This window comes from Gopherus flavomarginatus, chromosome 10 (assembly GCF_025201925.1).
Source record: "Gopherus flavomarginatus isolate rGopFla2 chromosome 10, rGopFla2.mat.asm, whole genome shotgun sequence".
NCBI classification, from domain to species: Eukaryota; Metazoa; Chordata; order Testudines; family Testudinidae; genus Gopherus; species Gopherus flavomarginatus.
Window position 1 is genome coordinate 8,277,633 of NC_066626.1, and position 22,953 is coordinate 8,300,585.

General features: G+C 48.8%; 1 protein-coding gene across 1 annotated transcript in view; it reads left to right on the plus strand.

Annotated features, from left to right (window-relative positions):
• The first annotated feature begins 1,197 nt into the window (after nt 1-1,197).
• LOC127030325 (zinc finger protein 420-like) overlaps nt 1,198-22,953 on the plus strand; it is a 62,373-nt gene continuing 40,617 nt past the window's right edge. The window contains exons 1-3 of the mRNA XM_050916605.1: nt 1,198-1,395; nt 3,373-3,428; nt 21,821-21,903. Coding sequence (XP_050772562.1) covers nt 21,880-21,903 — 24 coding nt within the window. The 5' untranslated portion in view covers nt 1,198-1,395; nt 3,373-3,428; nt 21,821-21,879. The remainder of the gene's footprint in view (nt 1,396-3,372; nt 3,429-21,820; nt 21,904-22,953) is intronic.

A 22,953-nucleotide genomic window follows, 5' to 3' on the forward strand; every position in this document is an offset into this window, starting at 1 on the left:
TAGGACAAGAAGCATTGCAGCAAGGGCGGTTTAGGTTGGACATTAGGAAAAACTTCCTAACTGTCAGGGTGGTTAAGCACTGGAATAAATTGCCTAGAAGGCTGTGGAATCTCCATCATTGGGGATTTTCAGGAGCGGGTTGGATAAAGACCTGTCAGGGATGATCTTCCAGATAATACTTAGTCCTGCCATGAGTACAGGGAACACCACATGAGTGCAGGGAACAACCTGCTATCTGTAGGCATTTGTTACATCAGATAGCAGTTTTTTACAAGAGCCTCTTCTACACTCCATTATATTTCAGTAACTACTACAGGTAGCACATTCCTACCGGGAGTAGTTTCCTACACTACAGGCATGATGCTCTACCCACCCATGTGGTCAGCCAGTGCAGATGGTTCACCCCATCTGGGGTCACTTTTATCCTCTCTTGCCCCCCAGGCTTTCCCCTCGCCCACTCTCAGGCAGTGCCTCTGCCCCATTATTTACCCTAGCTCCTACCTCTTCCCCTGATTTCCCTCCGGCCCCCTCCTGCCCCAGCCTCCAGCTGTTTGACCCTCCCGGGCATCCAGTTTGCCCCTGCACAGACTCTGCCCATCCCCGCTCCGGTTTGCCCCCTGTGGCCCCAGGCCAGCAAGACACGGGCCCAGCCCCGGGAGGGGCCTCAGCAGATGTGACCGAGCAGCTGGAGGAGCCAGCCCAGCCCAGCCCGTCGGGCGCCTGCAGCAGCGCTGGGACCGGCCGCCCCGGCCCGGGAGCGGAGCTGGGACGAGGGGACCGGGGGGGCAGAAGCACTTTCCTGCCCGGCCCCGGCCCCATCCCTCGCCCCGAGATCTCCCCCTGCCGTGCCCGGCTCGGGAGCTGCTGCGGGCGGGGCCCAGGCTGGGCTGGTCCCGGGAGGAGAGAGCCCCGGGCCGGGAGCGCTGCAGGCAGCCGCGGGTGGGGCTGGAGCAGCGGAGGTCGTGGGGGATCCAGGTGCGGGCAGAGGGAGTCACTGGAGTGATCCGGGCGCCGTGGGGGGCTCCGGATGCGTCGGGGTGGGCAGACCGGGGGTGGGGGGGGAACTCCCCGCCCCCCCTTGCGGAGGAGGAGCCGCGATGGGGCCGGAACGGGGAGGGCGCGGGGGTGGGTCTGACCTGGACCCAGCCTGCAGTGGGCAGGGGAAGAGGAAGAGGAAGTCCCGGGCTGCTTCCCCCCCGCCAGTCACTAACTCGCCTGGGCTGGGCGCCGCCGCCCCGTCCCGCCACCACAGGCAGCCGGGCTAACCCGGGAGGAGAAATCTGGGCGCCTCCCCTGTCACCTCTGCACGTGTCCGGGCTGGGGGCTTCCTCTGCGGGGCTGGGAGCAGCCCCCGGGCCGGGCTTCGCCGGCAGCAGCTCCTGGCCGGAGACCCAGGTAACCCGGCCGGGCCGGAACGTGACTCCGCACCGCGTCCCCGGGAGCCCGGGATCTCCCCGCGCCCACCCTGGGGTCTGCTCCCGCTGGGACCGCGCCGCCCGGGGCTGAGATGGGAAAAGACACGGGGGGGGGGGGGCAATATGGCGGGGACGAAGGGAAAAGGAGGGTGGGGGGCGGAGAGACCATGTGACGTGGGGGAGATTTTCCCCTCTGTGCAGCCAGGACATCACAGGGAGAGGAGAAGAGCGGGTGCCCATATGGCGGGGGGTGGGGTGTGTGAAATCCTCTCTGATTTTACCTCTTCCCTCTCCCAGACTGATCAGATACTCCCAGCTCTGCCCCATTGCTCCAGAATTAGCAAATAGGGCTGTAAAACCCCTGTCGCTTTCCCTTCTCCCCTCTCCCAGGATTGAGTGCCTCTGTTCTCGGCCACAGCGTTTGCCCCATTCTCTCCCCAGTGCAGAATTTACAGTCTCCTCAGATTTGGGGGGGTTTCCCACCCATTTTCTCTGCAGCAATTTGTCCTTGTTTAGGGGAAAATTGTTGCCATGAGTCATTTGCCAAGTAGGAATGGGGTGATGGGTGCAGTTTGGCAGAGCTGTGGGGCACAGCTGCATCTGGGGTGGGAGCCAGCAGCAGGGCATGGAAGGGAGGCTGCCCAGCCCCACTGATTCCCTTTCTCCCCCACCCCAGGCCCCTTCAGCCACTAGCTACCAGTCCCATTTCCAGACCCCACTGCCCATCCCCTAAGGCCTTCTGGCTCCTCCACCCTCCCTGCTCCTGTTAAAGCAGCATTGCCCAGGGCTCCCTGCTGCCCCAGTGAATATCAGGCAAGGGGAACCCATCTCTTTGTGCTGTTTGTTGTACACTGCTGTATAATCCCCTAGTGGGGTCACTAACCTCTGGAGGATCTCCAAGCAGCAGAGTGCAGCATCCCAGACCTTTTCTCCTCCTGCTGTTCCCTGCAGGCCGCCGGCCAGCTTAGTGGGAATTTCATGGTTGGCTGGGCCAAGCCCCAAAGTCTCAGTGAACCCTTGCCAGGGCATGAGAGTCCAGCAAAGAAGCAGTCTACTTCTCCTCACTAGGGCCTTCACCCCAGCCCTGGGTCCTTTTAATTCAGCCCTTTGTTCAGGCTCCCAGAGGAGGCCTGTCCCCTTTTGGGGGCTTACCCCATTTTACCTGTTGCCAGGGGAGCCCGGCCATTACCCCAGGTTCGAACCCAGGGACCCTATACACAGCAGCTGTGTACTGCTCGCTCCAATCCATCACTGCTATTTCCCTGGGCTGCTTCCTATGGGGCCCTTGTATCTACAGCCTTATTGTAGGGCCACCATTCTCAGGTTCTTCTCTCTCACCAGGCCAGGGAAGAGTCCCTTGCTTTACTCTTTTGTCCTAGCCACGGACTGACTGACCTGCTGTGCCCCTGCAGCTCCTTTTATCTGAGCCTGCTGGACTCTGAGTGGCTGCTTCTGTGAGGCCTGTATAGGCATTAGGCAGGCCGAGAGGACCCACCTTCTCTGGTTTCTGGGGTGGGGTGTAGTACGATCTTGGGGGTCTCCTGTAGGGATCTGCAAATGCCAGACTCCCTCCACCCCCCAGTCCCTTCAAACATTCTCACTTTTCCCTCCAGTTCTTCAGTATCGATATGCAGTCCCCTCAGATGTTGATGTTTTCCTCTTATATTAGGAAATGTTTAGTTTTTGCCCCATTTTCTCCTCAGTTCTAAAATAGTAACAGAAAATTCGTGAACATTTTGCCCCATTTTCTCTCTCGCTATCTATGATTTATTATCCCCTGAGATTTTCCCCATCTAATCATCTGATATTAACATCAAATCTCAAATGTTGTCCTTTTCTTAAATCCTTGAATATTGATTGATATAAAATCCTTCCACGTTTTACCCTTTTTCTCCCTGATCATCAACTATTGATATGAAATCCACTCAGATTTTACCTCTTTACCTTTACCTAACAGGGAGTTTCGCAAGGGAGTTCTCCAGGTGAAGGAGGAGCAAATACAGCATCTGTGGGGTAAGTGACTGTCTGTAGTGTGTGTTTGTTTGTGTTTGGGGGTTACTTGCTGTGTGCTGAGCTTGTGTTTGTCAGTCTGTTTGTTTGGTTATTTGAAGGACCGTGTGCTGTGGCGGTTGGAGGCTGTGAGCTTCAAAGGAAAGTTTGAAAGCTAGAAGCCTCTGGTAATTGGCTGAGCCTGAATCAGTGGGTGGGGCATTCACTCAGGCCAGGGCTTTATAAAGCCGCGCACAAGCGACCAGGGGCTGCTAACAGGGAGTTTCACAAGGGAATTTGGAAGGGGAGCGGGAAGGAAGCAGGAGTCCCTTTTCGGTCCTATCTGTGCGCCTTTAGTCCCCTTAAAACCTATAAACCAAACTACATCCAACACCTTTTTCTTTAAACCACCCTTTCCTTAACTAGGAGACAATTCAGGCAGAAGCCCAGCAGCAGAGTGGGGGCTATCCAGTTTATTGCACTGAGTGTAGCATGTATGATTACCTGCCCTGTGGGTGGGTGGCATATGTGTGCAGTGGGTGCAAGGAGCTCCTGACCCTCAGAGACAACGTACGGACTTTGGAGGCCAGGGTGGCGGAACTGGAGGAGCTAAGAGAGGCAGAGAGGTATGTTGATGAGGCTTTCTGGGATGCTGTAGTATTGTCCCACCTCCGCTCGGACAGCCCCTGCGCTGTTGAGGAGGATGAAAGGCCCAGGGCAGCAGAGCAGTCAATGGGAGCAGAGGGAAACCTTCCCATAGTTGGAACCCTGTCATAAACAGATAGCTAAGGGTTAATGTCTCTTTCACCTGGAAAGAAGTAACCTGAAACACCTGACCAGAGGACCAATCAGGAAACAAGACTTTTTCAAATCTGGGTGGAGGGAAGTTTGTGTGTGAGTCCTTTGTTCTTGGTCTTGTGCCTGTCTCTCTCTCGGCTATGGGAGGATTTCTGTCTCTTGCTTTCTAATCTTCTGTTTCGCAGTTGTAAGTACAAAAGATCAGATAGTGATTTATATGGTTTTTTTGTATTTATATGTGTGTAGTTGCTGGGGTGCTTTGAATTGTATTCTTTTTGAATAAGGCTGTTTATTCAATATTTCTTTTAAGCAATTGACCCTGTATTTGTCACCTTAATACAGAGAGACCATTTTTATGTATTTTTCTTTCTTTTTACGTAAAGCTTTCTTTTTAAGACCTGTTGGAGTTTTTCTTTAGTGGGGAACTCCAGGGAATTGAGTCTGTCCTCACCAGGGAATTGGTGGGAGGAAGAAGTCAGGCGGAAATCTGGGTGTGTTAGATTTACTAGCCTGACTTTGCATTCCCTCTGGGTGAGGGGGGAAGAGAGATTAGCTCTCGGTAATTCTGTTTCCAGGACTGGGAACGGGGAGGGTGGAGTCCCTCTGTTTAGATTCACGGAGCTTGCTTCTGTGTATCTCTCCAGGAACACCTGGAGGGGGGAAGGGAAAAGATTTATTTCCCTTTGTTGTGAGACTCAAGGGATTTGGGTCTTGGGGTCCCCAGGGAAAGTTTTTGGGGGGACCAGAGTGCCCCAAAACACTCTAAATTTTGGGTGGTGGCAGCTTTACCAGGTCCAAGCTGGTAACTAAGCTTGGAGGTTTTCATGCTAACCCCCATATTTTGGACGCTAAGGTCCAAATCTGGGAATAGGTTATGACAGACCCTCCTTCCAGATGGTGCTGGGGTTGCCTCTCACACTGAGGTTACCTCTCTGGGGGAGGGAACTCCAGTTGCTAGGAAAAGGCAGGTGTTAGTAATGGGAGATCTGTTCATTAGAAACGTAGATAGCTGGGTTTGTGATGACCGGGAGAACCATATGGTGACTTGCCTGCCTGGTGCGAAAGTTGCGGATCTCTCGAGGCATCTAGACAGACTTATGTGTAGTGCTGGTGAGGAGCCGGTGGTCGTGGTACATGTAGGTGCCAATTACATAGGGAAGGGTAGGAGAGATGTCCTGGAAGCCAAATTTAGGCTGCCAGGGAAGAGACTGAAATCCAGGACCGTTATGATGGCATTCTCAGAAATGCTCCCAGTTCCACGCGCAGGGCCAGGTAGGCAGGCAGAGCTGCAGAGTCTCAATGCGTGGATGAGACGATGATGTAGAGAGGAGGGGTTTACGTTCATTAGAAACTGGGGAAACTTTTGGGATGGGAGGAGCCTCTACAGGAGAGATGGGCTCCACCTAAACCAAAGTGGAACCAAACTGCTGGCACTAAACATTAAAAAGACTGTAGAGCAGTTTTTAAACTAGGAGATGGGGGAAAGCTGACTGCTGCAGAGGAGCATGTGGATCGGACACAAACTTCTCTTATGAGAGAGTCTAATGATAGAGAATCTCCAGGTTATAGTCAGGAGCAGAGAGAGAAGAGGATAATGTAAGGGCCAGATCAGATGATAAACAGTCACATAAAAAAGAATCTGACACATCAGAAAAGGGGAGACAAATAAACAGGGACAAGTTTTTAAAGTGGTTGTACACAAATGCTAGAAGTCTAATTAATAAGATGGGTGAACTAGAGTGTCTTGTGATAAAGGAGGATATTGTTATAATAGGCATCACAGAAACCTGGTGGACTGAGAGCAATCAATGGGACACTATCATTCCGGGGTACAAGGTTTATCGGAAGGACAGAACAGCTTGTGCAGGGGGAGGAGTGGCAATATACGTGAAAGAAAATGTAGATTCAAATGAAGTAAAAATCTTAAGTGAATCCACATGTTCCATAGAATCTCTATGGATAGAAATTGCATGCTCTAATAAAAATATAACATTAGGGATCTATTATCAACCACCTGACCAGGACAGTAATAGTGATGATGAAATGCTAAGGGAAATTAGAGAGGCTATCAAAATTAAGAACCCAATAATAGTGGGGGATTTCAATTATCCCCATATTGACTAGGAACATTTCACTTCAGGACGAAATGCAAAGATAAAATTTCTCGATACTTTAAATGACTGCTTCATGGAGCAGCTGGTACTGGAACCCACAAGGGGAGAGGCAACTCTAGATTTAATCCTGAGTGGAGCGCAGGAGCTGGTCCAAGAGGTAACTATAGCAGGACCGCTTGCAAATGGTGACCATAATATAATAACATTTAACATCCCTGTGGTGGGAAGAACATTTCAACAGCCCAACACTGTGGCATTTAATTTCAAAAGGGAGAACTATACAAAAATGAGGGGGTTAGTTAAACAAAAGTTAAAATGTACAGTAACTAAAGTGAAATCCCTGCAAGCTGCATGGGTGCTTTTAAAGACACCATAATAGAGGCCCAACTTCAATGTGTACCCCAAATTAAGAAACACAGTAAAAGAACTAAAAAAGAGCCACCGTGGCTTACTAACCATGTAAAAGAAGCAATGAGAGATAAAAAGACTTCCTTTAAAAGTGGAAGTCAAATCCAAGTGAGGCAAATAGAACGGAGTATAAACACTGCCAAATTAAGTACAAGAGTGCAATAAGAAAAGCCAAAGAGGAGTTTGAAGAACGGCTAGCCAAAAACTCCAAAGGTAATAACAAAATGTTTTTTAAGTACATCAGAAGCAGGAAGCCTCCTAAACAACCAGCGGCGGCCCTTCACGATCGAAATACAAAAGGAGCGCTTAAAGACGATAAAGTCACAGATTGAAGTGTCACTAGAGGAGGTTTTGGAATTAATTGATAAACTCAACATTAACAAGTCACCGGGACCAGATGGCATTCACTCAAGAGTTCTGAAAGAACTCAAATGTGAAGTTGCAGAACTATTAACTAAGGTTTGTAACCTGTCTTTTAAATCGGCTTCGGTACCCAATGACTGGAAGTTAGCTAACGTAACGCCAATATTTAAAAAGGGCTCTAGAGGTGATCCCAGCAATTACAGACCGGTAGGTCTAATGTTGGTACCGGGCAAATTAGTCAAAACAATAGTTAAGAATAGAATTGTCAGACACATAGAAAAACATAAACTGTTGAGCAATAGTCAACATGGTTTCTGTAAAGGGAAATCATGTCTTACTAATCTATTAAAGTTCTTTGAAGGGGTCAACAAACATGTGGACAAGGGGGATCCAGTGGACATAGTGTATTTAGATTTCCAGAAAGCCTTTGACAAGGTCCCTCACCAAAGGCTCTTACATAAATTAAGTTGTCATGGGATAAAAGGGAAGGTCCTTTCATGAATTGAGAATTGGTTAAAAGACAGGGAACAAAGGGTAGGAATTAATGGTAAATTCTCAGAATGAAGAGGGGTAACTAATGGTGTTCCCCAAGGGTCAGTCCTATTCAATTTATTCATAAATGATCTGGAGAAAGGGGTAAACAGTGAGGTGGCAAAGTTTGCAGATGATACTAAACTACTCAAGATAGTTAAGACCAAAGCAGATTGTGAAGAACTTCAAAAAGATCTCACAAAACTAAGTGATTGGGCAACAAAATGGCAAATGAAACTTAATGTGGATAAATGTAAAGTAATGCACATTGGAAAAAATAACCCCAACTATACATGCAATATGATGGGGGCTAATTTAGCTACAACGAGTCAGGAAAAAGATCTTGGAGTCATTGTGGATAGTTCTCTGAAGATGTCCACGCAGTGTGCAGAGGCGGTCAAAAAAGCAAACAGGATGTTAGGAATCATTAAAAAGGGGATAGAGAATAAGACTGAGAATATATTATTGCCCTTATATAAATCCATGGTACACCCACACCTCGAATATTGTGTACAGGTGTGGTCTCCTCACCTCAAAAAAGATATTCTAGCACTAGAAAAGGTTCAGAAAAGGGCAACTAAAATGATTAGGGGTTTGGAGAGGGTCCCATATGAGGAGAGATTAAAGAGGCTAGGACTCTTCAGCTTGCAAAAGAGGAGACTAAGGCGGGATATGATAGAGGTCAATAAAATCATGAGTGATATGGAGGAAGTGGATAAGGAAAAGTTATTTACTTATTCCCATAACTCAAGAACTAGGGGTCACCAAATGAAATTAATAGGCAGCAGGTTTAAAACAAATAAAAGGAAGTTCTTCTTCACGCAGCGCACAGTCAACTTGTGGAACTCCTTGCCTGAGGAGGTTGTGAAGGCTAGGACTATAACAATGTTTAAAAGAGAACTGGATAAATTAATGGTGGCTAAGTCCATAAATGGCTATTAACCGGGATGGGTAAAGAATGGTGTCCCTAGCCTCTGTTCGTCAGAGGATGGAGATGGATGGCAGGAGAGAGATCACTTGATCATTGCCTGTTAGGTTCAGTACCTCTGGGCCACCTGGCATTGGCTACTGTCGGTAGACAGATACTGGGCTAGATGGACCCTTGGTCTGACCCGGTACAGCCGTTCTTATGTTCTTGTATCAATTATTGATATAAAATCCCTCAAACTTTTCCACTTTTCTCTAATTTGTGACAAATTCCTCATATTTTCCCCTTTTTCTTTTTAATTACTGAACACAAATTTCACATTTCAGATTTTGCCATTTCCAGGTAATTATCAATTATTGATTTTAAAAAATCCTTTCCAGCTTGTAGGTGTTCCCTGTGTTTTCCTTGTGAAGTCCTTCTCCTTTTTTGGAGGGACCCTGTTGCCCTGACTCATTCTTCACAGTGGAGGCTGCAGAAGCATTAAATTCCCCAGTGATCAACTTCCCGCCTCACATTTGAGAATCCATTTGTTTCCCTCTTTATCTCTACAGGGTTGCTGATCAGAATAACTTGCCCTATTTCAGACACTGTGCGGCCGTGCCTGGGATGTGTATATGGGGGAACCAAGATTAGGCATTAAGTGCTTAAAGTTATGTAGGCAATGAGTAAACAAAATGAGTTTTGGCAATTATGTAGGCAATGAGGCAATTATGTAGGCAATGATGCATTATGTAGGCAATTATGTAGGCAATGAGTAACAAAATTAGAAACAAATGAGTAAACAAAAGATTTGAACATTTAAAGAAGAAAGTTATTATCTTATTAAAAGTTTTAACTAATAAGAATGGGTAAAAATGCTATCAAATTATTTCTCCACTTTGTTGTATTAATTTAATGAACTTAATGCAGTTGACATGACTTCTTGTACTTTTAAGGATGCTACTGTATGGAACCAAGGAAAACCTACATTTCATATGTTAGAGGCTAAGATTAGAAGCAGAGTTATCATTTCTGTTGCTTAGCAACCGTTATCTGCAAAAAAGTTAGTTTCTTCAGCTGTTGCATTCCTGAAGCATTAGAATAGTTACTTTACTGGACTTATTTAAGTAAAGTTACCACCTTAAGTATTTAGTGATGTTTTTAGTTGCACCATTTCTTCCTGCGACGGGGGTTTCTGTAATAACTCTACCTTTGAAAACAAAGAGAGCAGAAGAAAGGAGCGAGCAGGTGGAGCGCAATATAGGAAGGAAGGGAGACATGAGCCAAGAGAAGTTTAACTCTGTGTGGTCGTTTTAAAGTACAGACAGCAGCAGTGAGCTTGGCAAACTGAGAGAGGATATAAAGCAGAGGTCCCCAACATGGTGCTCGCGGGCGCAATGGTGCCTGCGGGGGCATCTAAATGCGCCCGCATCCTGGCCGGTGGTTGAGCAGCGTCATCAAGAGGTGTTGCCGCTGAAATGCCACCGAAATCCGGCGGCATTTCGGCGGATGCTCGACCACCGCCATGGTCCTTCATCTGGCGCCCACCAGACGAAAACGTTGGGACCACTGAGGAAAACTTAACCAGTATGTGAAAATATTTGAGCAAAAAGGTTCTATAATGGGCTCTGTGGGTTAAAGCAAAGGGCTGGAAGCTTGTACCCCTGGTTTTGTTCCTTGCTCTGGGAGGAGAGTGGGGGTTGCTACCTGCTTCCACAAAACCTGAATTTGTTCTCCCAGTGCCTGTTGCTTTTGTCTGCCTGCCAAATGGATTGCTGGGGTTCCCTGCTGCAGTTAGCCAGTTCTGGGGAACTCCATGCATATTTTAAAGATTTTTAACCTGTGTTTGCCAGCCTAAATTTTTTTCGTCTTGCTGGCTCCTTTTTTTCTGACGATGCATTAATTCCTGGTGTTGGCCCCCACACTCTAGGTGTTTTACTTTGAAATCCTTTTTTATTCACTCTCCTGTGATCAAAAGCAGCCCCTGTTGCCTAATGTGTTCTGTGACCTATTCCATTTCATCCTCCATCTTCTTTACCAATGTAGGGAAAGTATTGTTTGCTACTTCTCCCTCCTGTGTGCGTACTTCTCCCATTCTGACAAGGCATCAATCTGGGTTTCGGTTTCACGGGAACACAGCTCTCATCATATGGTGCTGGTTGCAGTGTGATGGCCCCTACGCGTGGGCTGCTTAGTGGCTCTTGGTTTGGGTCATTCTACATGTCCCCATTCCATCCCAGGTTCCATCCCTTAATTTTGCTCAGGCCACCCTTCTCCAGTTCTGTTCCCACCCATCAGGCACTATCTAAGTACCCGGAACCTGTTGTTGCTCACCAAGATGGATAGTAGGGGATGGCAATTCTCTTTTTAGCGGATTCTCTACAGCTGTTTCCAATTTTCTGTTCTCTTTCTCTGCTTGCTATGACATATCATGTGTCTGGATTGCTTGCTGCCCTGCCAGCAGAGCTGGTGCTTTCCCGGACTCTGTTGCTTCTGTTTCTTCTTTTTCTCTTTTTTTGTTTCTGTTACTTGCCCTGTCAGTTTTGTTGTTGGTTGTCTTAGCCATCTAACAGCCATTGGCAGGGTTTGCAATATTCTACGTTTCTTACTGTTCTTCTTCTTCTTCTTCAAGGTTACAGTCTTTGCCATTATCTTACAAATTCCAGTCCATGTTTCCCCACTTTCTTTTTGGCCTGATATGGACCACCTCTACTTGGGCGTGTCCAAACCTGATCAGACTCTGGGGGGATCTGTAGCTGGGGGATGAGAGGATTCACTAGCTTGGAGCTTTCTGCAATCTTTGGTGAGCTGCCCGCTCTAGGGTTCACAACTTCTTACCAAATCAGCGGTGGGTCACTAGCGTTGTTAGTGCTGCAGAGTGGTGCTAGCTCTGCAAAGTTGTCAGTGCTGCTAGTGCTGCCGTTCTTGGTGCTCCAGGGTGCTCTGCACTAGCAGGGAGTGCAGGTTGCTGATTCTGCAGACCTCAGTGCTCTTCATTAAGAGAGGCCACTGGGTTAGCTCGGTGGCAATGGCTCTCAGCCAGGTTTATTGTCAACAAAGCACAATAGTGTACATGCAACTGCTATGGGGGTACCAGTAACATAGGTATGCTTCCAACAAGGTACCAGTTCAATCAACAGAACATGACACTATCCCTTAGACCAGAACAAAGATGGTATCACTTCTCCTTGTATACATGGATACAAACAAGTTACATGTTATGCTCTATATGTTGTTAGTGCTACAACTTTGCAGTGCCAGCACCACCTTATACCTGCTAGTTTGAACAAAACATCTTTATGCATTATTCTGTCATCCCCTCCTTACATTAGGCAGGGTTGGTGCGTTCCTGTACCATGTCCTGGGAATTTGTTTACGTAGTTAGATGAGAACTTCGGTTGTTCTTGTACCATCCTCTGAGATCAGGATTGTTCTTATGAGGTGTCAGCTAATACCTGGTGTGTTGCTGTTCTGCCAAGGCCAGATGTTCTCTGGTTCACAGCCTTTTGTTCATACTGTTAGGCTATGTCTACACTGAGCAGCTGACAGTGGCACAGCCATGTAGCTAAAGCCTTGCCGCTGTAACGCATGCAGTGTAGCTGCTGTTTGTTGGCAGGAGAGAGCTCCCCTGACAACAAAATAAAACCACCCCTAGAGAGGGACAGTAGTTTCATCAGCAGGAGAGCATCTCCCGCTGACATAGCGCTGTCCACACCCACACTTTTCATCATTAGAACTTTTGTCGTATGGAGTGTGGTTTTTTTCCCCATACCTTTAAGCAATAAAAGTTTTAATGACATAAGTGCAATGTAGAGATAGCCTCAGTTATGCCTATTGTCACCATGTCTCAGTGGGTCACAGCCGAGGATGCCAGATTCAGGACAAACTGCTAAGAAATAGGGCAGACTCACCCTAAACTAGTGGTTATTCTTCCATAAGATATGTCCACAAAAGTAAACTTCTGTCTCATCATACTGGCCAACAATAAGGCAGAAATGCAGTCTCCTTAGGTATCCCAGCCCTGGTTTCACCACCCAGATACTAGACTAAATGATAAGTGGTTATTTAAAACTGGTTTCATCAACCAAAGGGTTCTTCTGATCCCCAAAGGACGAGCCACATACCCAGGTCAATATATAACTCAGATCTTATCCAATAGTCACACCGTTGCCAGTCCTTTAGTATCTAATATCTAAAGGCTTGTTTATTATAGAAAAGGAAGAGGAGAGAGTTAAAATGGTCAAAGGAATCAAATACACACAATCATTGCAAAGTTCTTGGATCAGGTTTATAGCAGTGATAGAATAAACTGCTGGCTTATAATGTCTCTGGTAACATCCAAAAGATTGGAAGGTCATCAGTCCACTGATTAGAATGCTCCTTTTACTGTAAGATCATAGTCCAGAGATCAGAGCAGGAAAGAGGCAAAATGGAGATGTTTCCAGGGTCTTTTATACTTTCTGCCATGTGGAGATGCTCTCGGTACAGTAGTTAGTGGAAATATACAGGCACAAGACGAAGTCCATTGTCACATGAACTGGTCACATGCCCTTGCATATGTTGATGAGTCATAATAGGAGCCATTGTCCTTATTCGGGCTAAAAGGCCCAAGGAAGGCCCACCGAGTGGAGGCGAGCTTCTTCTTTGACCCACTGTTTTACTTAATGGGCTCTCAACTTGAATGGTTCATTCACAATGTTCTGGGTAGACTGGATGTCAACTACCTTGTGGGTGTTACCCAGGAGCAAGCACATTTGAAATACAAGTATACAGTCAACATTCATAACTTCATGTAGAACAATGATACATGCATACAAAAAGGGTAATCACATTCAGCAAAACCACAACTTTTCCACTGACACCTTACATGACATACTTTGTATGAGATTTATTGCAATTGCATAACAGCGGTAGCAAAAATGATATACATGGCATATTTTAATCCCATAATGTCAGACCTAGGGCTCCAGAAAGGCCTTCACCTTCATGGGTGCAAGAGGCCATTAAGTAGTCTTTGCACTGTGGTGCTCCACAATGCCCATTTAGTTTTGATAGTCCTTGATGTGCAGCAGCTCACAAGCATTGTGTAGAGACTAAACACGTTCTTACAAGTTGAACACCTTTCTTGAGCAGTATTAACATATGGTTGAGTTAGTCTGGTTTCCAGCTCTGAATTTGTCAATGCGCAGCTGATGCCTACAGTCTTGGCCTAAAGCTGGCGCCTAGTCTACCAATGTCATGGGGAACAGAAGATGCTGGCTGGATATGTACCTGGGCCTGGAGGACTGCATTCTGATCACAGAGCATGATGACCTGAGCATGCAGTTTGTGCATGACTCCAACAGTGTCCAAGGAAGTGGGTTGGGCTCCTGCTGGGGTGGTTCCAGTGGGGAGTGTTACCCACACAAAATTCTCTCTCGCTTGCACACTCTAGGGCTTCCACCTCTACCTAGTTTCTAGGGCTCAAGATGTAACCCTGTTAATTTAGGCACCCACTCTTACTCTGTTCCTAGGACTAGGTGTAACCTTATACTCTAGGGCACCCACCCTTACCCTGTTCCTAGGGTCAGGCACCCATTCCCTCCGGGCAAACACCCATTCCCTCTGGGTTTAATGTAAACTGGGATCCAAAAGGAAGTTCTTTGGGAAGCAACTCCAGGGCACAGTCCCATTAGAGCTGCCAGACCTCAACACTGCCAATGACACTGTGCAAAAACTGGAATCCCCCAGATAGATCTGATCCTGACTAGCCATCAAGAAAAGTTCTTCTGTCTTATTAGAAGTGGTGAGCGTTGTATGTGTAAGCATGTGCATTCTGTTTTAGTAATTGTTAATAAATAGAAGTTAAGTAGGATATTACTGTGTAAGGCTCTTTCACTGGTAAAGGACCCCATAAACCTGCAAAAGATTAAGCCTGGAGGGAATGGGTGCCTAAATTGATAGGGTTACACATTGAACCCTAGGAACTAGATAGAGGTGGGTGCCCTAGAGTGTGTAAGTGATAGAGAATTTTGTGCGGGTAACAGGAGCTCCATGCCGTGGTGCAAACTCCCAACTTCTCTTCTAGGGGCTGCTCAAACTGTCCCACGCTGAGGTGTAATGGTGCAGCTCAGTGGTTGGAGCAGGAGTCTGACCTAGTGCTTGGAGCAGAATCAGAGGGCAGAACTGCAGTCATGGTCAGGAAACAAGCCATGGGCCAGAACAGAACCAAAAGTCAGAACCAGAGGCCTGGTCTGGAGACAAGCCAGTGGTCAGAGCCAGGAATCAGGAGTTGAGAGGTAGGCAGGGACTAGGGCTGGAGCAGAGCAGGCACAGTTGTAGCAAGGGCTGGACAGGAAGCAGGTCTGGTGCAGCTGCAGGTGTGGAACGCATTGAGCAGCCACTGTGCTGCTGTTGCTAGAAGGTGTAAGTGGTGATCTATGGGCTCTTCTGACCAGCCAGGGAGCACAGTCACTTAATGAGGGTTTATTGGCCCAGCTGAGTTCATTGGGTTGTTAGGCAACCATGCCCAGAGGCAGCTGAGTTCCTCATAGGGTGCTGCTTCTTTGGAAGCAGTGGGTGTGTGAATACTGCCAGTGGCTAGTGGTGCAGGGGCTAGGCACTCCAGGAAGATGGTTGGAGGCCTGAGAGATGGAGTGCCCTGTTCAGTCCTGTCCTTGAGGTGATGGTGCCACCCCTGGGGAATTTTGCCTTTCCCCACACCACAGCGTCCGCTGTCCTCCCTCCGTCACTCACCCTGTGTCAGAGATGAGGGAGGCCAAGGGATGCAGGTGGTGATATGGCAGAAGTCCATCACTGTTCAAGAACTGGCTGCCTTGACTTTCCCCGAAGCCCACGGGGATGCTGATAAGGACTGGAGGAAAACTGGGGCTTGGTTAAGTGAGCCCTCACTATGCTGCTGGAAAAGGCTGCCCTGCACTGCTGCAAATTATTGCTGGTTGCGTTGCTCCCATAAGGGGTAAAGTCTCTACCAGGAGCCCAAAGGAGTTTGGATTCACTGGGGAGGCACAGAGAGAAACAGGGTGTGCTGACGCAAGAAGGCCCAGTCTCAGAGCTAGAGTTCTAGCAAAAGCTAATCACGGGCCTAGTGCATTCCAGGGGGCACTGCCAAGAGAGATGATACATATGCTGGGCATCAAACACCCTTGTAATATCTGTGATAGCTGCCCTTGGGAACAGTGATGGGGGAATCCGCCTAATCGTCTCCTTTAACTCTTCTCTAGCATTTGGTTCAGAGACTGTATTACAGAGAACATTTAACCATGTCCCAGAGGGTTAATCCAAGTGGGAGAGGCTGGGTCTGTGCTGTAATAAAGTCATGAAGGGTATGTCTGCACTGCAATAAAACACCCACGGCAGGCCCATGTCAGCTGACTTGGACTCATGGGAATCTGGTTGTGGGGCTGGATCCTGAGCCTGGACGTGTACACTGCAATTGGATAACTCTGTAGCCTGTAGGCTAACAGCAGGTTTTATTTCAGTGTATCCCTATCTTGGCATCGGAGCACCAGGGCAGCCAGTACATACCTCTGGGTATGTCTACGCTATGGGATTACTCCGATTTTACAGAAATCGATTTTTGGAAACAGATTGTATAAAGTTGAGTGCATGCGGCCACACTAAGCACATTAATTCAGTGGTGTGTGTCCATAGTACCGAGGCTAGCGTCAACTTCCAGAGCGTTGCACTGTGGGTAGCTATCCCATAGCTATCCTATAGTTCCCACAGTCTCCCCCACCCATTGGAATTTTGGATTGAGATCCATTGGCCTGATGGGGCAAAAAACATTGTCGTGGGTGGTTCTGGGTACGTGTTGTCAGGCCCCTCTTCCCCTTCCTCCCTCCCTCCCTCCATGAAAGCAATGGCAGACAACCGTTTTGTGCGTTTTTTCCTGGGTTACCCTGTGCAGGCGCCATACTACAGCAAGCATGGAGCCTGCTCAGCTCAACGCAGCAGTCATGAACATTGTAAAGACCTCATGCGTTATCATGCAGTTTATGCTGAACCAGAACCTGCAAAAGCAGGCGAGGAGGAGGTGTCACTGTGGTGACAAGAGTGATGAGGACATGGACACAGAATTCTCTCAAACTGTGGGCCCTGGCGCTTTGGAGATCATGGTGTTAATGGGGCAGGTTCCTGCAGTGGAACGCCAATTCTGGGCCTGGGAAACAAGCACAGACTGGTGGGACCGCATAGTGTTGCAGGTCTGGGACGATTTCCAGTGGCTGCAAAACTTCCGTATGCGTAGGGCCACTTTCATGGAACTTTGTGACTTGCTTTCCCCTGCCCGGAAACGCCAGAATACCAAGATGAGAGCAGCTCTCACAGTTGAGAAGCGAATGGCATTAGCCCTCTGGAAGCTTGCAATGCCAGACAGCTACCAGTCAGTCAGGAATCAATTTGGAGTGGGCAAATCTACTGTGAGGGATGCAAGTAGCCAAAGCAATCACTGAGCTGCTGCTACCAAAGGTAGTGACTCTGGGACACATGCAGGTCATAGTGCATGGCTTTGCTGCAATGGGATTCCCTAACTGTGGTGGGGCGATAGATGGAACCCATATCCCTATCTTGGCACCGGAGCACCAGGGCACCCAGTACATAAATCGCAAGGGGTACTTTTCAATAGTGCTGCAAGCACTGGTGGATCACAAGGGAAATTTCACCAACATCAGCGTGGGATGGCTGGGAAGGGTTCATGACGCTTGCATCTTCAGGAACACTTATCTGTTTAAATGGCTGCAGCAAGGGATTTACTCTCCAGACCAGAAAATAACTTAGGGATGTTGAAATGCCTATAGTTATCCTTGGGGACCCAGCCTACCCCTTAATGCCATGGCTCATGAAGCCATACAGGCACCCTGGACAGTAAAATTATGGAGATATCCTATCTCCTAGAACTGGAAGGGACCTTGAAAGGTCATTGAGTCTAGCCCCCTGCCCTCACTAGCAGGACCAAGTACTGATCTTTGCCCAAGATCCCTAAGCGGCCCCCTCAAGGATTGAACTCACAATCCTAGGTTTAGCAGGCCAATGCTCAAACCACTGAGCTATCACTCCCCCCAGTAGTCAGGAGCTGTTCAACTATAGGCTGAGCAAGTGCAGAATGGTGGTAGAATGTGCATTTGGATGTTTAAAGGGAGGCTGGTGCACTTTACTGACTCGCTCAGACCTCCGCCAAACCAACGTTCCCATTGTTATTGCTGCTTGCTGTGTGCTCCACAATCTCTGTGAGACCAAGGGGGAGACATTTATGGCAGGGTGGGAGGTTGAGGAAAATCACCTGGCCACTGATTATGTGCAGCCAGACACCAGGGTGGTTAGAGGAGCACACCAGGAAGCACTGAGCATCAGAGAAGCTTTGAAAACCAGATTCATGACTGGCCAGGCTACGGTGTGAGAGTTCTGTTTGTTTCTCCTTAATGAAAACCTACCCCCTTGATTGACTCATTCCCTGTAAGCCACCCACCCTCCCCTCTTTGATCACAGCTTGCTTTCAAAGGAAATAAAGTCACTATCATTTAAAAATCATGTATTCTTTATTAATTGATTATAAAAATAGGGAGACAACTGACAGGGTAGCCCGGGTGGGGTGTGGTGGGGAAGGAGGGAAGGAAGGAAAAGGCCACTTCAAAAGTTGTTGAATGACAAGCCTTTTGTTTGAGCTGTCCACTGGGGTGGAGTGGCAGGGGGCATGGAGCCTCCCCCCTGCATTCTTGGGTGCCTGGGTGAGGAGGCTATGGAACATGGGAGGGAGTAGGGCGGTTATAGAGGAGCTGCAGCGGCACTCTGTGATCCTGCTGCCGTTCCTGAAGTTCCACCAGACGCTGGAGCATGTCAGTTTGATCCTGCAGTAGGTGCAGCATTGCATCCTGCCTCCAATGATCTTCCTGCTGCCACCTCTCATCTCAAGCATCCCTACCGTCCTCACGTTCGTTGGCCTCTTTCTTGTACTGTGATACTGTGTCCTTCCACTCATTCAAATGAGTTCTTTCACTGCGGATTGACTGCATGATTTCAGAGAACATTTCATCTTGCGTGCATTTTTTCGCCGCCTTATCTGAGATAGCCTTCGGGACGGAGGAGGGAGGTTTGAAAAATTTGCAGCTGCAGGAAGGAAAAAAGGGAGAGAAGTATTTAAAAAGATACATTTTACAGAACAATGTGTATACTCTTTCACGGTGAACAACATTATTCACATTACATAGCACATGGGATTTCGGTACAAGGTCGCATTTTGCATCTTAATATTGAGTGCCTGCGGCTTTGGTGTTAGAGGTCACAGACGCAGGGCTGGGCAACAGAATTCGGCTTGCATGCAGCCATGGTAAACCATTGTCTTTCGGCTTCTGCAACCTTCATAAAAGCAGTGCCCTCCTTTCCCATACCAAGCAAAGCCCATTGAGTTCTGCGGTTTTCATGTTAACGTGCAGCAGCAGAAACCAAAGTAACCCACCCCTCCCATCCAGTTCTCTGGGATGATCACTTTACTCCTCCCCCAACCGCGTGGCTGGTAGCAGGGAAGATCCCTACTAGCCAAACGCGAACAGCTCAGTGTCAACGCCCCTGCCACCGCTTGGCTAACTGCAGGGAAGGATTTCTTTTCAGCCACAGGCGAACAGCCACCTCTGTCCCCTTAATTAAATTCCAATATTTCAACCAGGTTACCATTAACAATATCACTCTCCCAATGATAACGCAGCAAGATAAAGAATGGATGTTGCTTGAATGCCAGCAAACACCGGGACTATATGCTGCCATGCTTTGTCATGCAATGATACCAGATTACTTGCTACTAGCAAGTGGTAAAGTGTCCTACCATGGAGGATGGAATAAGGCTGCCCTGCCCAGCCCAGAAACCTTCTGTAAAGGCTTTTGGAGTACCTCCAGGAGAGCTTCATGGAGGATTTCCGCTCCATCCCCAGACACGTTAACAGACTTTTCCAGTAGCTGTACTGGCCATGAATGCATCTTAAGCCCTCAGGGCAAATTAATCATTAAAAAACGTTTGCTTTCAAACCATGTTTTATATTTACAAATTTGCATTCACCAGAGGTGCTTTCTATGGCTTCATGGTCCAGGATACCGCCTTGGGAGGGCTGGGAGGCTACTTCAGTCAGGCTGAGAAAAAGATCCTGGCTGTTGGGGAGAATGGTGTGCTGTGTGCTCTCCACAAGCTCCTCCTCCTCCTCATCGTCCCCAGCCACAAAATCCTCAGGCATGGCTGAGAGTACCCCCTCCTCGGAATCTGCAGTCAGGGTGGGGTAGTGGTGGTGGTCCCCCCTAGAATTGCATGCAGCTCAGCGTAGAAGCAGCATCTCTGCAGCCCTGCACCAGACCTTCCGTTTGCTTCTTTCGTTTTCTGGTAAGCTTGTCTGAACTCCTTAACTTTCACGCGGCACTGTAGTGAGTCCCTGTTGTGTCTTCTCTCCATCATGCCCTTGGAGACTTTTTCAAATGTTTTCCGTCTTTTGGAACGTAGTTCTGCTAGCACGGAATCCTCTCCCCGTACAGTGATCAGATCCAGTATCTCCCGTACGGTCCATGCTGGAGCTCTTTTTCATTTCTCAGACTGCATGGTTACCTGTGCTGATGAGCTCTGCATTGTCACCTATGCTAATCAGCTCTCCAGGCAGGGCAAACAGGAAATGAAATTCAAAAGTTCCTGGGGCTTTTCCTGTCTTCCTAGCCAGTGCATCCGAGTTCAGATTGCTGTCCAGAGCGCAGGGCCGGCTCCAGGCACCAGCTGAGTAAGCTCGTGCTTGGGGCAGCAGATTCTACGGGGCGGCAGATTTTACGGGGCAGCATTCCGCCCAAACCTGGGGTGGCATGGCCGCTTTTATTTTGGTTTGCTGCTCTGGCCGCCCTGTAGGGGGCAGCAGTGTGGAGGAGGGGAGCCCCCTCCAGCAAACTCGGCAGGGCAGCCCGTGTCCTTCCCTCCCCACTGACCGAAGTGGAGCGGAGCCCTCCTGGCAGGCGGCGCGGCGGTCAGGGCCGTGGGGTGAGTGCCCCACTGAAGCGCTGGCCGCCCCCCTTCTCTCTCCCCCCCCACTCCCTCCCCTTCCCCCCCATTAGACCGGGCGCGAACTCTGCAGCACAGGGAGTCCCCTGGTTCCGGCCGCCCTGTAGGGTTTTTTGTTTTGTTTTTCTCCGGCTTTGCCGGCCGCGCCATTGTTTGTCCTCCCGCCCCCCTGCTTTGCCGCTCCAGTCGTGCTGTTTTGCCCTCCCGCTTTGCCACTCCAGCCACGCCGTGTTTCCCCCCCACAACCCGCTTTGCTGCTCCAGCCGCTCCATGTTCCCCCCCCAACCCGCTTTGCTGCTCCAGCCGTGCCGTGTTCCCCCACAACCCGCTTTGCTGCTCCAGCCGCGCCGTGTTCCCCCCAACCCGCTTTGCCGCTCCAGCCGCGCTGTGTTCCCCCCCAACCCGCTTTGCCGCTCCAGCCGCGCTGTGTTCCCCCCCAACCCGCTTTGCCGCTCCAGCCGCGCCGTGTTCCCCCCCAACCCGCTTTGCCGCTCCAGCCGCGCCGTGTTCCCCCCCAACCCGCTTTGCCGCTCCAGCCGCGCCGTGTTCCCCCCCAACCCGCTTTGCCGCTCCAGCCGCGCCGTGTTCCCCCCCAACCCGCTTTGCCGCTCCAGCCGCGCCGTGTTCCCCCCCAACCCGCTTTGCCGCTCCAGCCGCGCCGTGTTCCCCCCAACCTGCTTTGCCGCTCCAGCTGCGCCATTTCCCACCCCCCGCTTTGCCGCTTCAGCCGCGCTGTGTTCCCCGCCCAACCCGCTTTGTTGCTCCAGCCGTGCCGTGTTTTCCCCCTCACCTGCTTTGCCGCTCCAGTGGCGCTGTTCCCCCCCCCCGCTTTGCTGCTCTGGTGCCCCCCCCACTTTTTTTTTTGCTTGGGGCAGCAAAAAAGCCAGAGCTGGCTCTGCCAGAGCAGTCGCAATGGTGCATTGTGGGATAGCTCCAGGAGGCCAATACCATCGAATTGCGTCCACACTAACCCTAATTCGAACCAGCAATGTCGATTTCAGTGCTACTTCCCTCTCAGGAAGGAGTACAGAAATTGATTTTAAGAGCCCTTTATGTCAAAGTAAATGGCTTCGTTGTGTGGATGGGTGCAGGATTAATTCGATTTAGCGCTGCTAAATTCGACCTAAACTCATAGTGTGGACCAGGCCTAAGTGTTTCTCAGTGCATCAGAACCTAGAATGTCTCTTTGCAGGAAGAACGCCTGGGATAAATGCATAATATGAAGTGGACAAAACTGCTTCTAAAATTGCTCCAATTGCCCTTCTCACCCTGATAGGCTGCAGAATAACATCCACATTTTGCTCGGGATCGTCCCATCCTCCTAGGGGAAAGGAAATGGCGTCAGTGGAGCCTCCTCAGGTAAGCGATTGTCTGGGAGCTGGTGGTGAGGGAGCAGGAGGGAGGAGGGAGAGGGGCAGTAAATGCACAGGAGAATGGGAGCTGCTGGAGGTGGGAGGAGGGGGGCAGGAAATAGACAATGTGGAGAAAGAAAGGGGACAGGATGTGACCATCCTGCTAGAACTAGTTGACTCTGGGGCTTGTTTTTGAGGAATGGACTCATGAGGCTTGGGAGTGGGACTTTTCCTGTTTGTGGAACAGGAAATAACCCCCCTGGCCAGAACTGGGAAAACTTCCCAGACTCCCAGTGCTGGAGCATGAACCTACCGATACACTTTATTATATGCTGCTCCCCCAATCTTTGTGTTACCTGCAAACTTTATCAAAGACAATTTTATGTTCTCTTCCAGGTAATTGATAAAAATGTTAAATAGCACAGGGCCAAGAACCAATCCCTGTGAGACCCCACTAGAAACACACCTACTCAACCATGGTTCTCCACTTACAATTATATTTTGAGACTATCAGCCACGTTTTAATGTATTTCATGTATGCAATGTAAATTCTGAATTGTTCTGGTAATCAAAAGATCATTCTGTACCAAGTCAAATGCCTTACAGAAATTCATGTATCTTACATCAACATTACTATCTTTATCAACCAAATGTTGAATCTCATCCAAAAAGACATGCAGTTAGTTTGATAGGTTCTAAATCTATGTTGATTGATATTAATTGCATTACTCTTCTTTAATTCTTTATTAGTACATTTATCAGGTGCTCCATTATCTTTCCTGGTACCAATGTCAGATGGACAGTCCTATAATTCCTTGTGTCCCTTTTAAACCTTCTGAACATTGTGTGATACAGGAGGGCCAGGGAGCAGTGAGAGAATGGTAGAGGGGAAATATATAAGTCCTAGGCTAATTAAGGTGTGGTTTCCTGTAGACTAGGGAGGGTTGCTACAGGTTAATTGAAGCGCCTATAGTCAATTAAGGCCCTATCAGGAATCTAATAACCCCACCTGCTTCTGGCAGTCAGGAGAGGAGGAGGAAACAGAAAGGACTGGAGC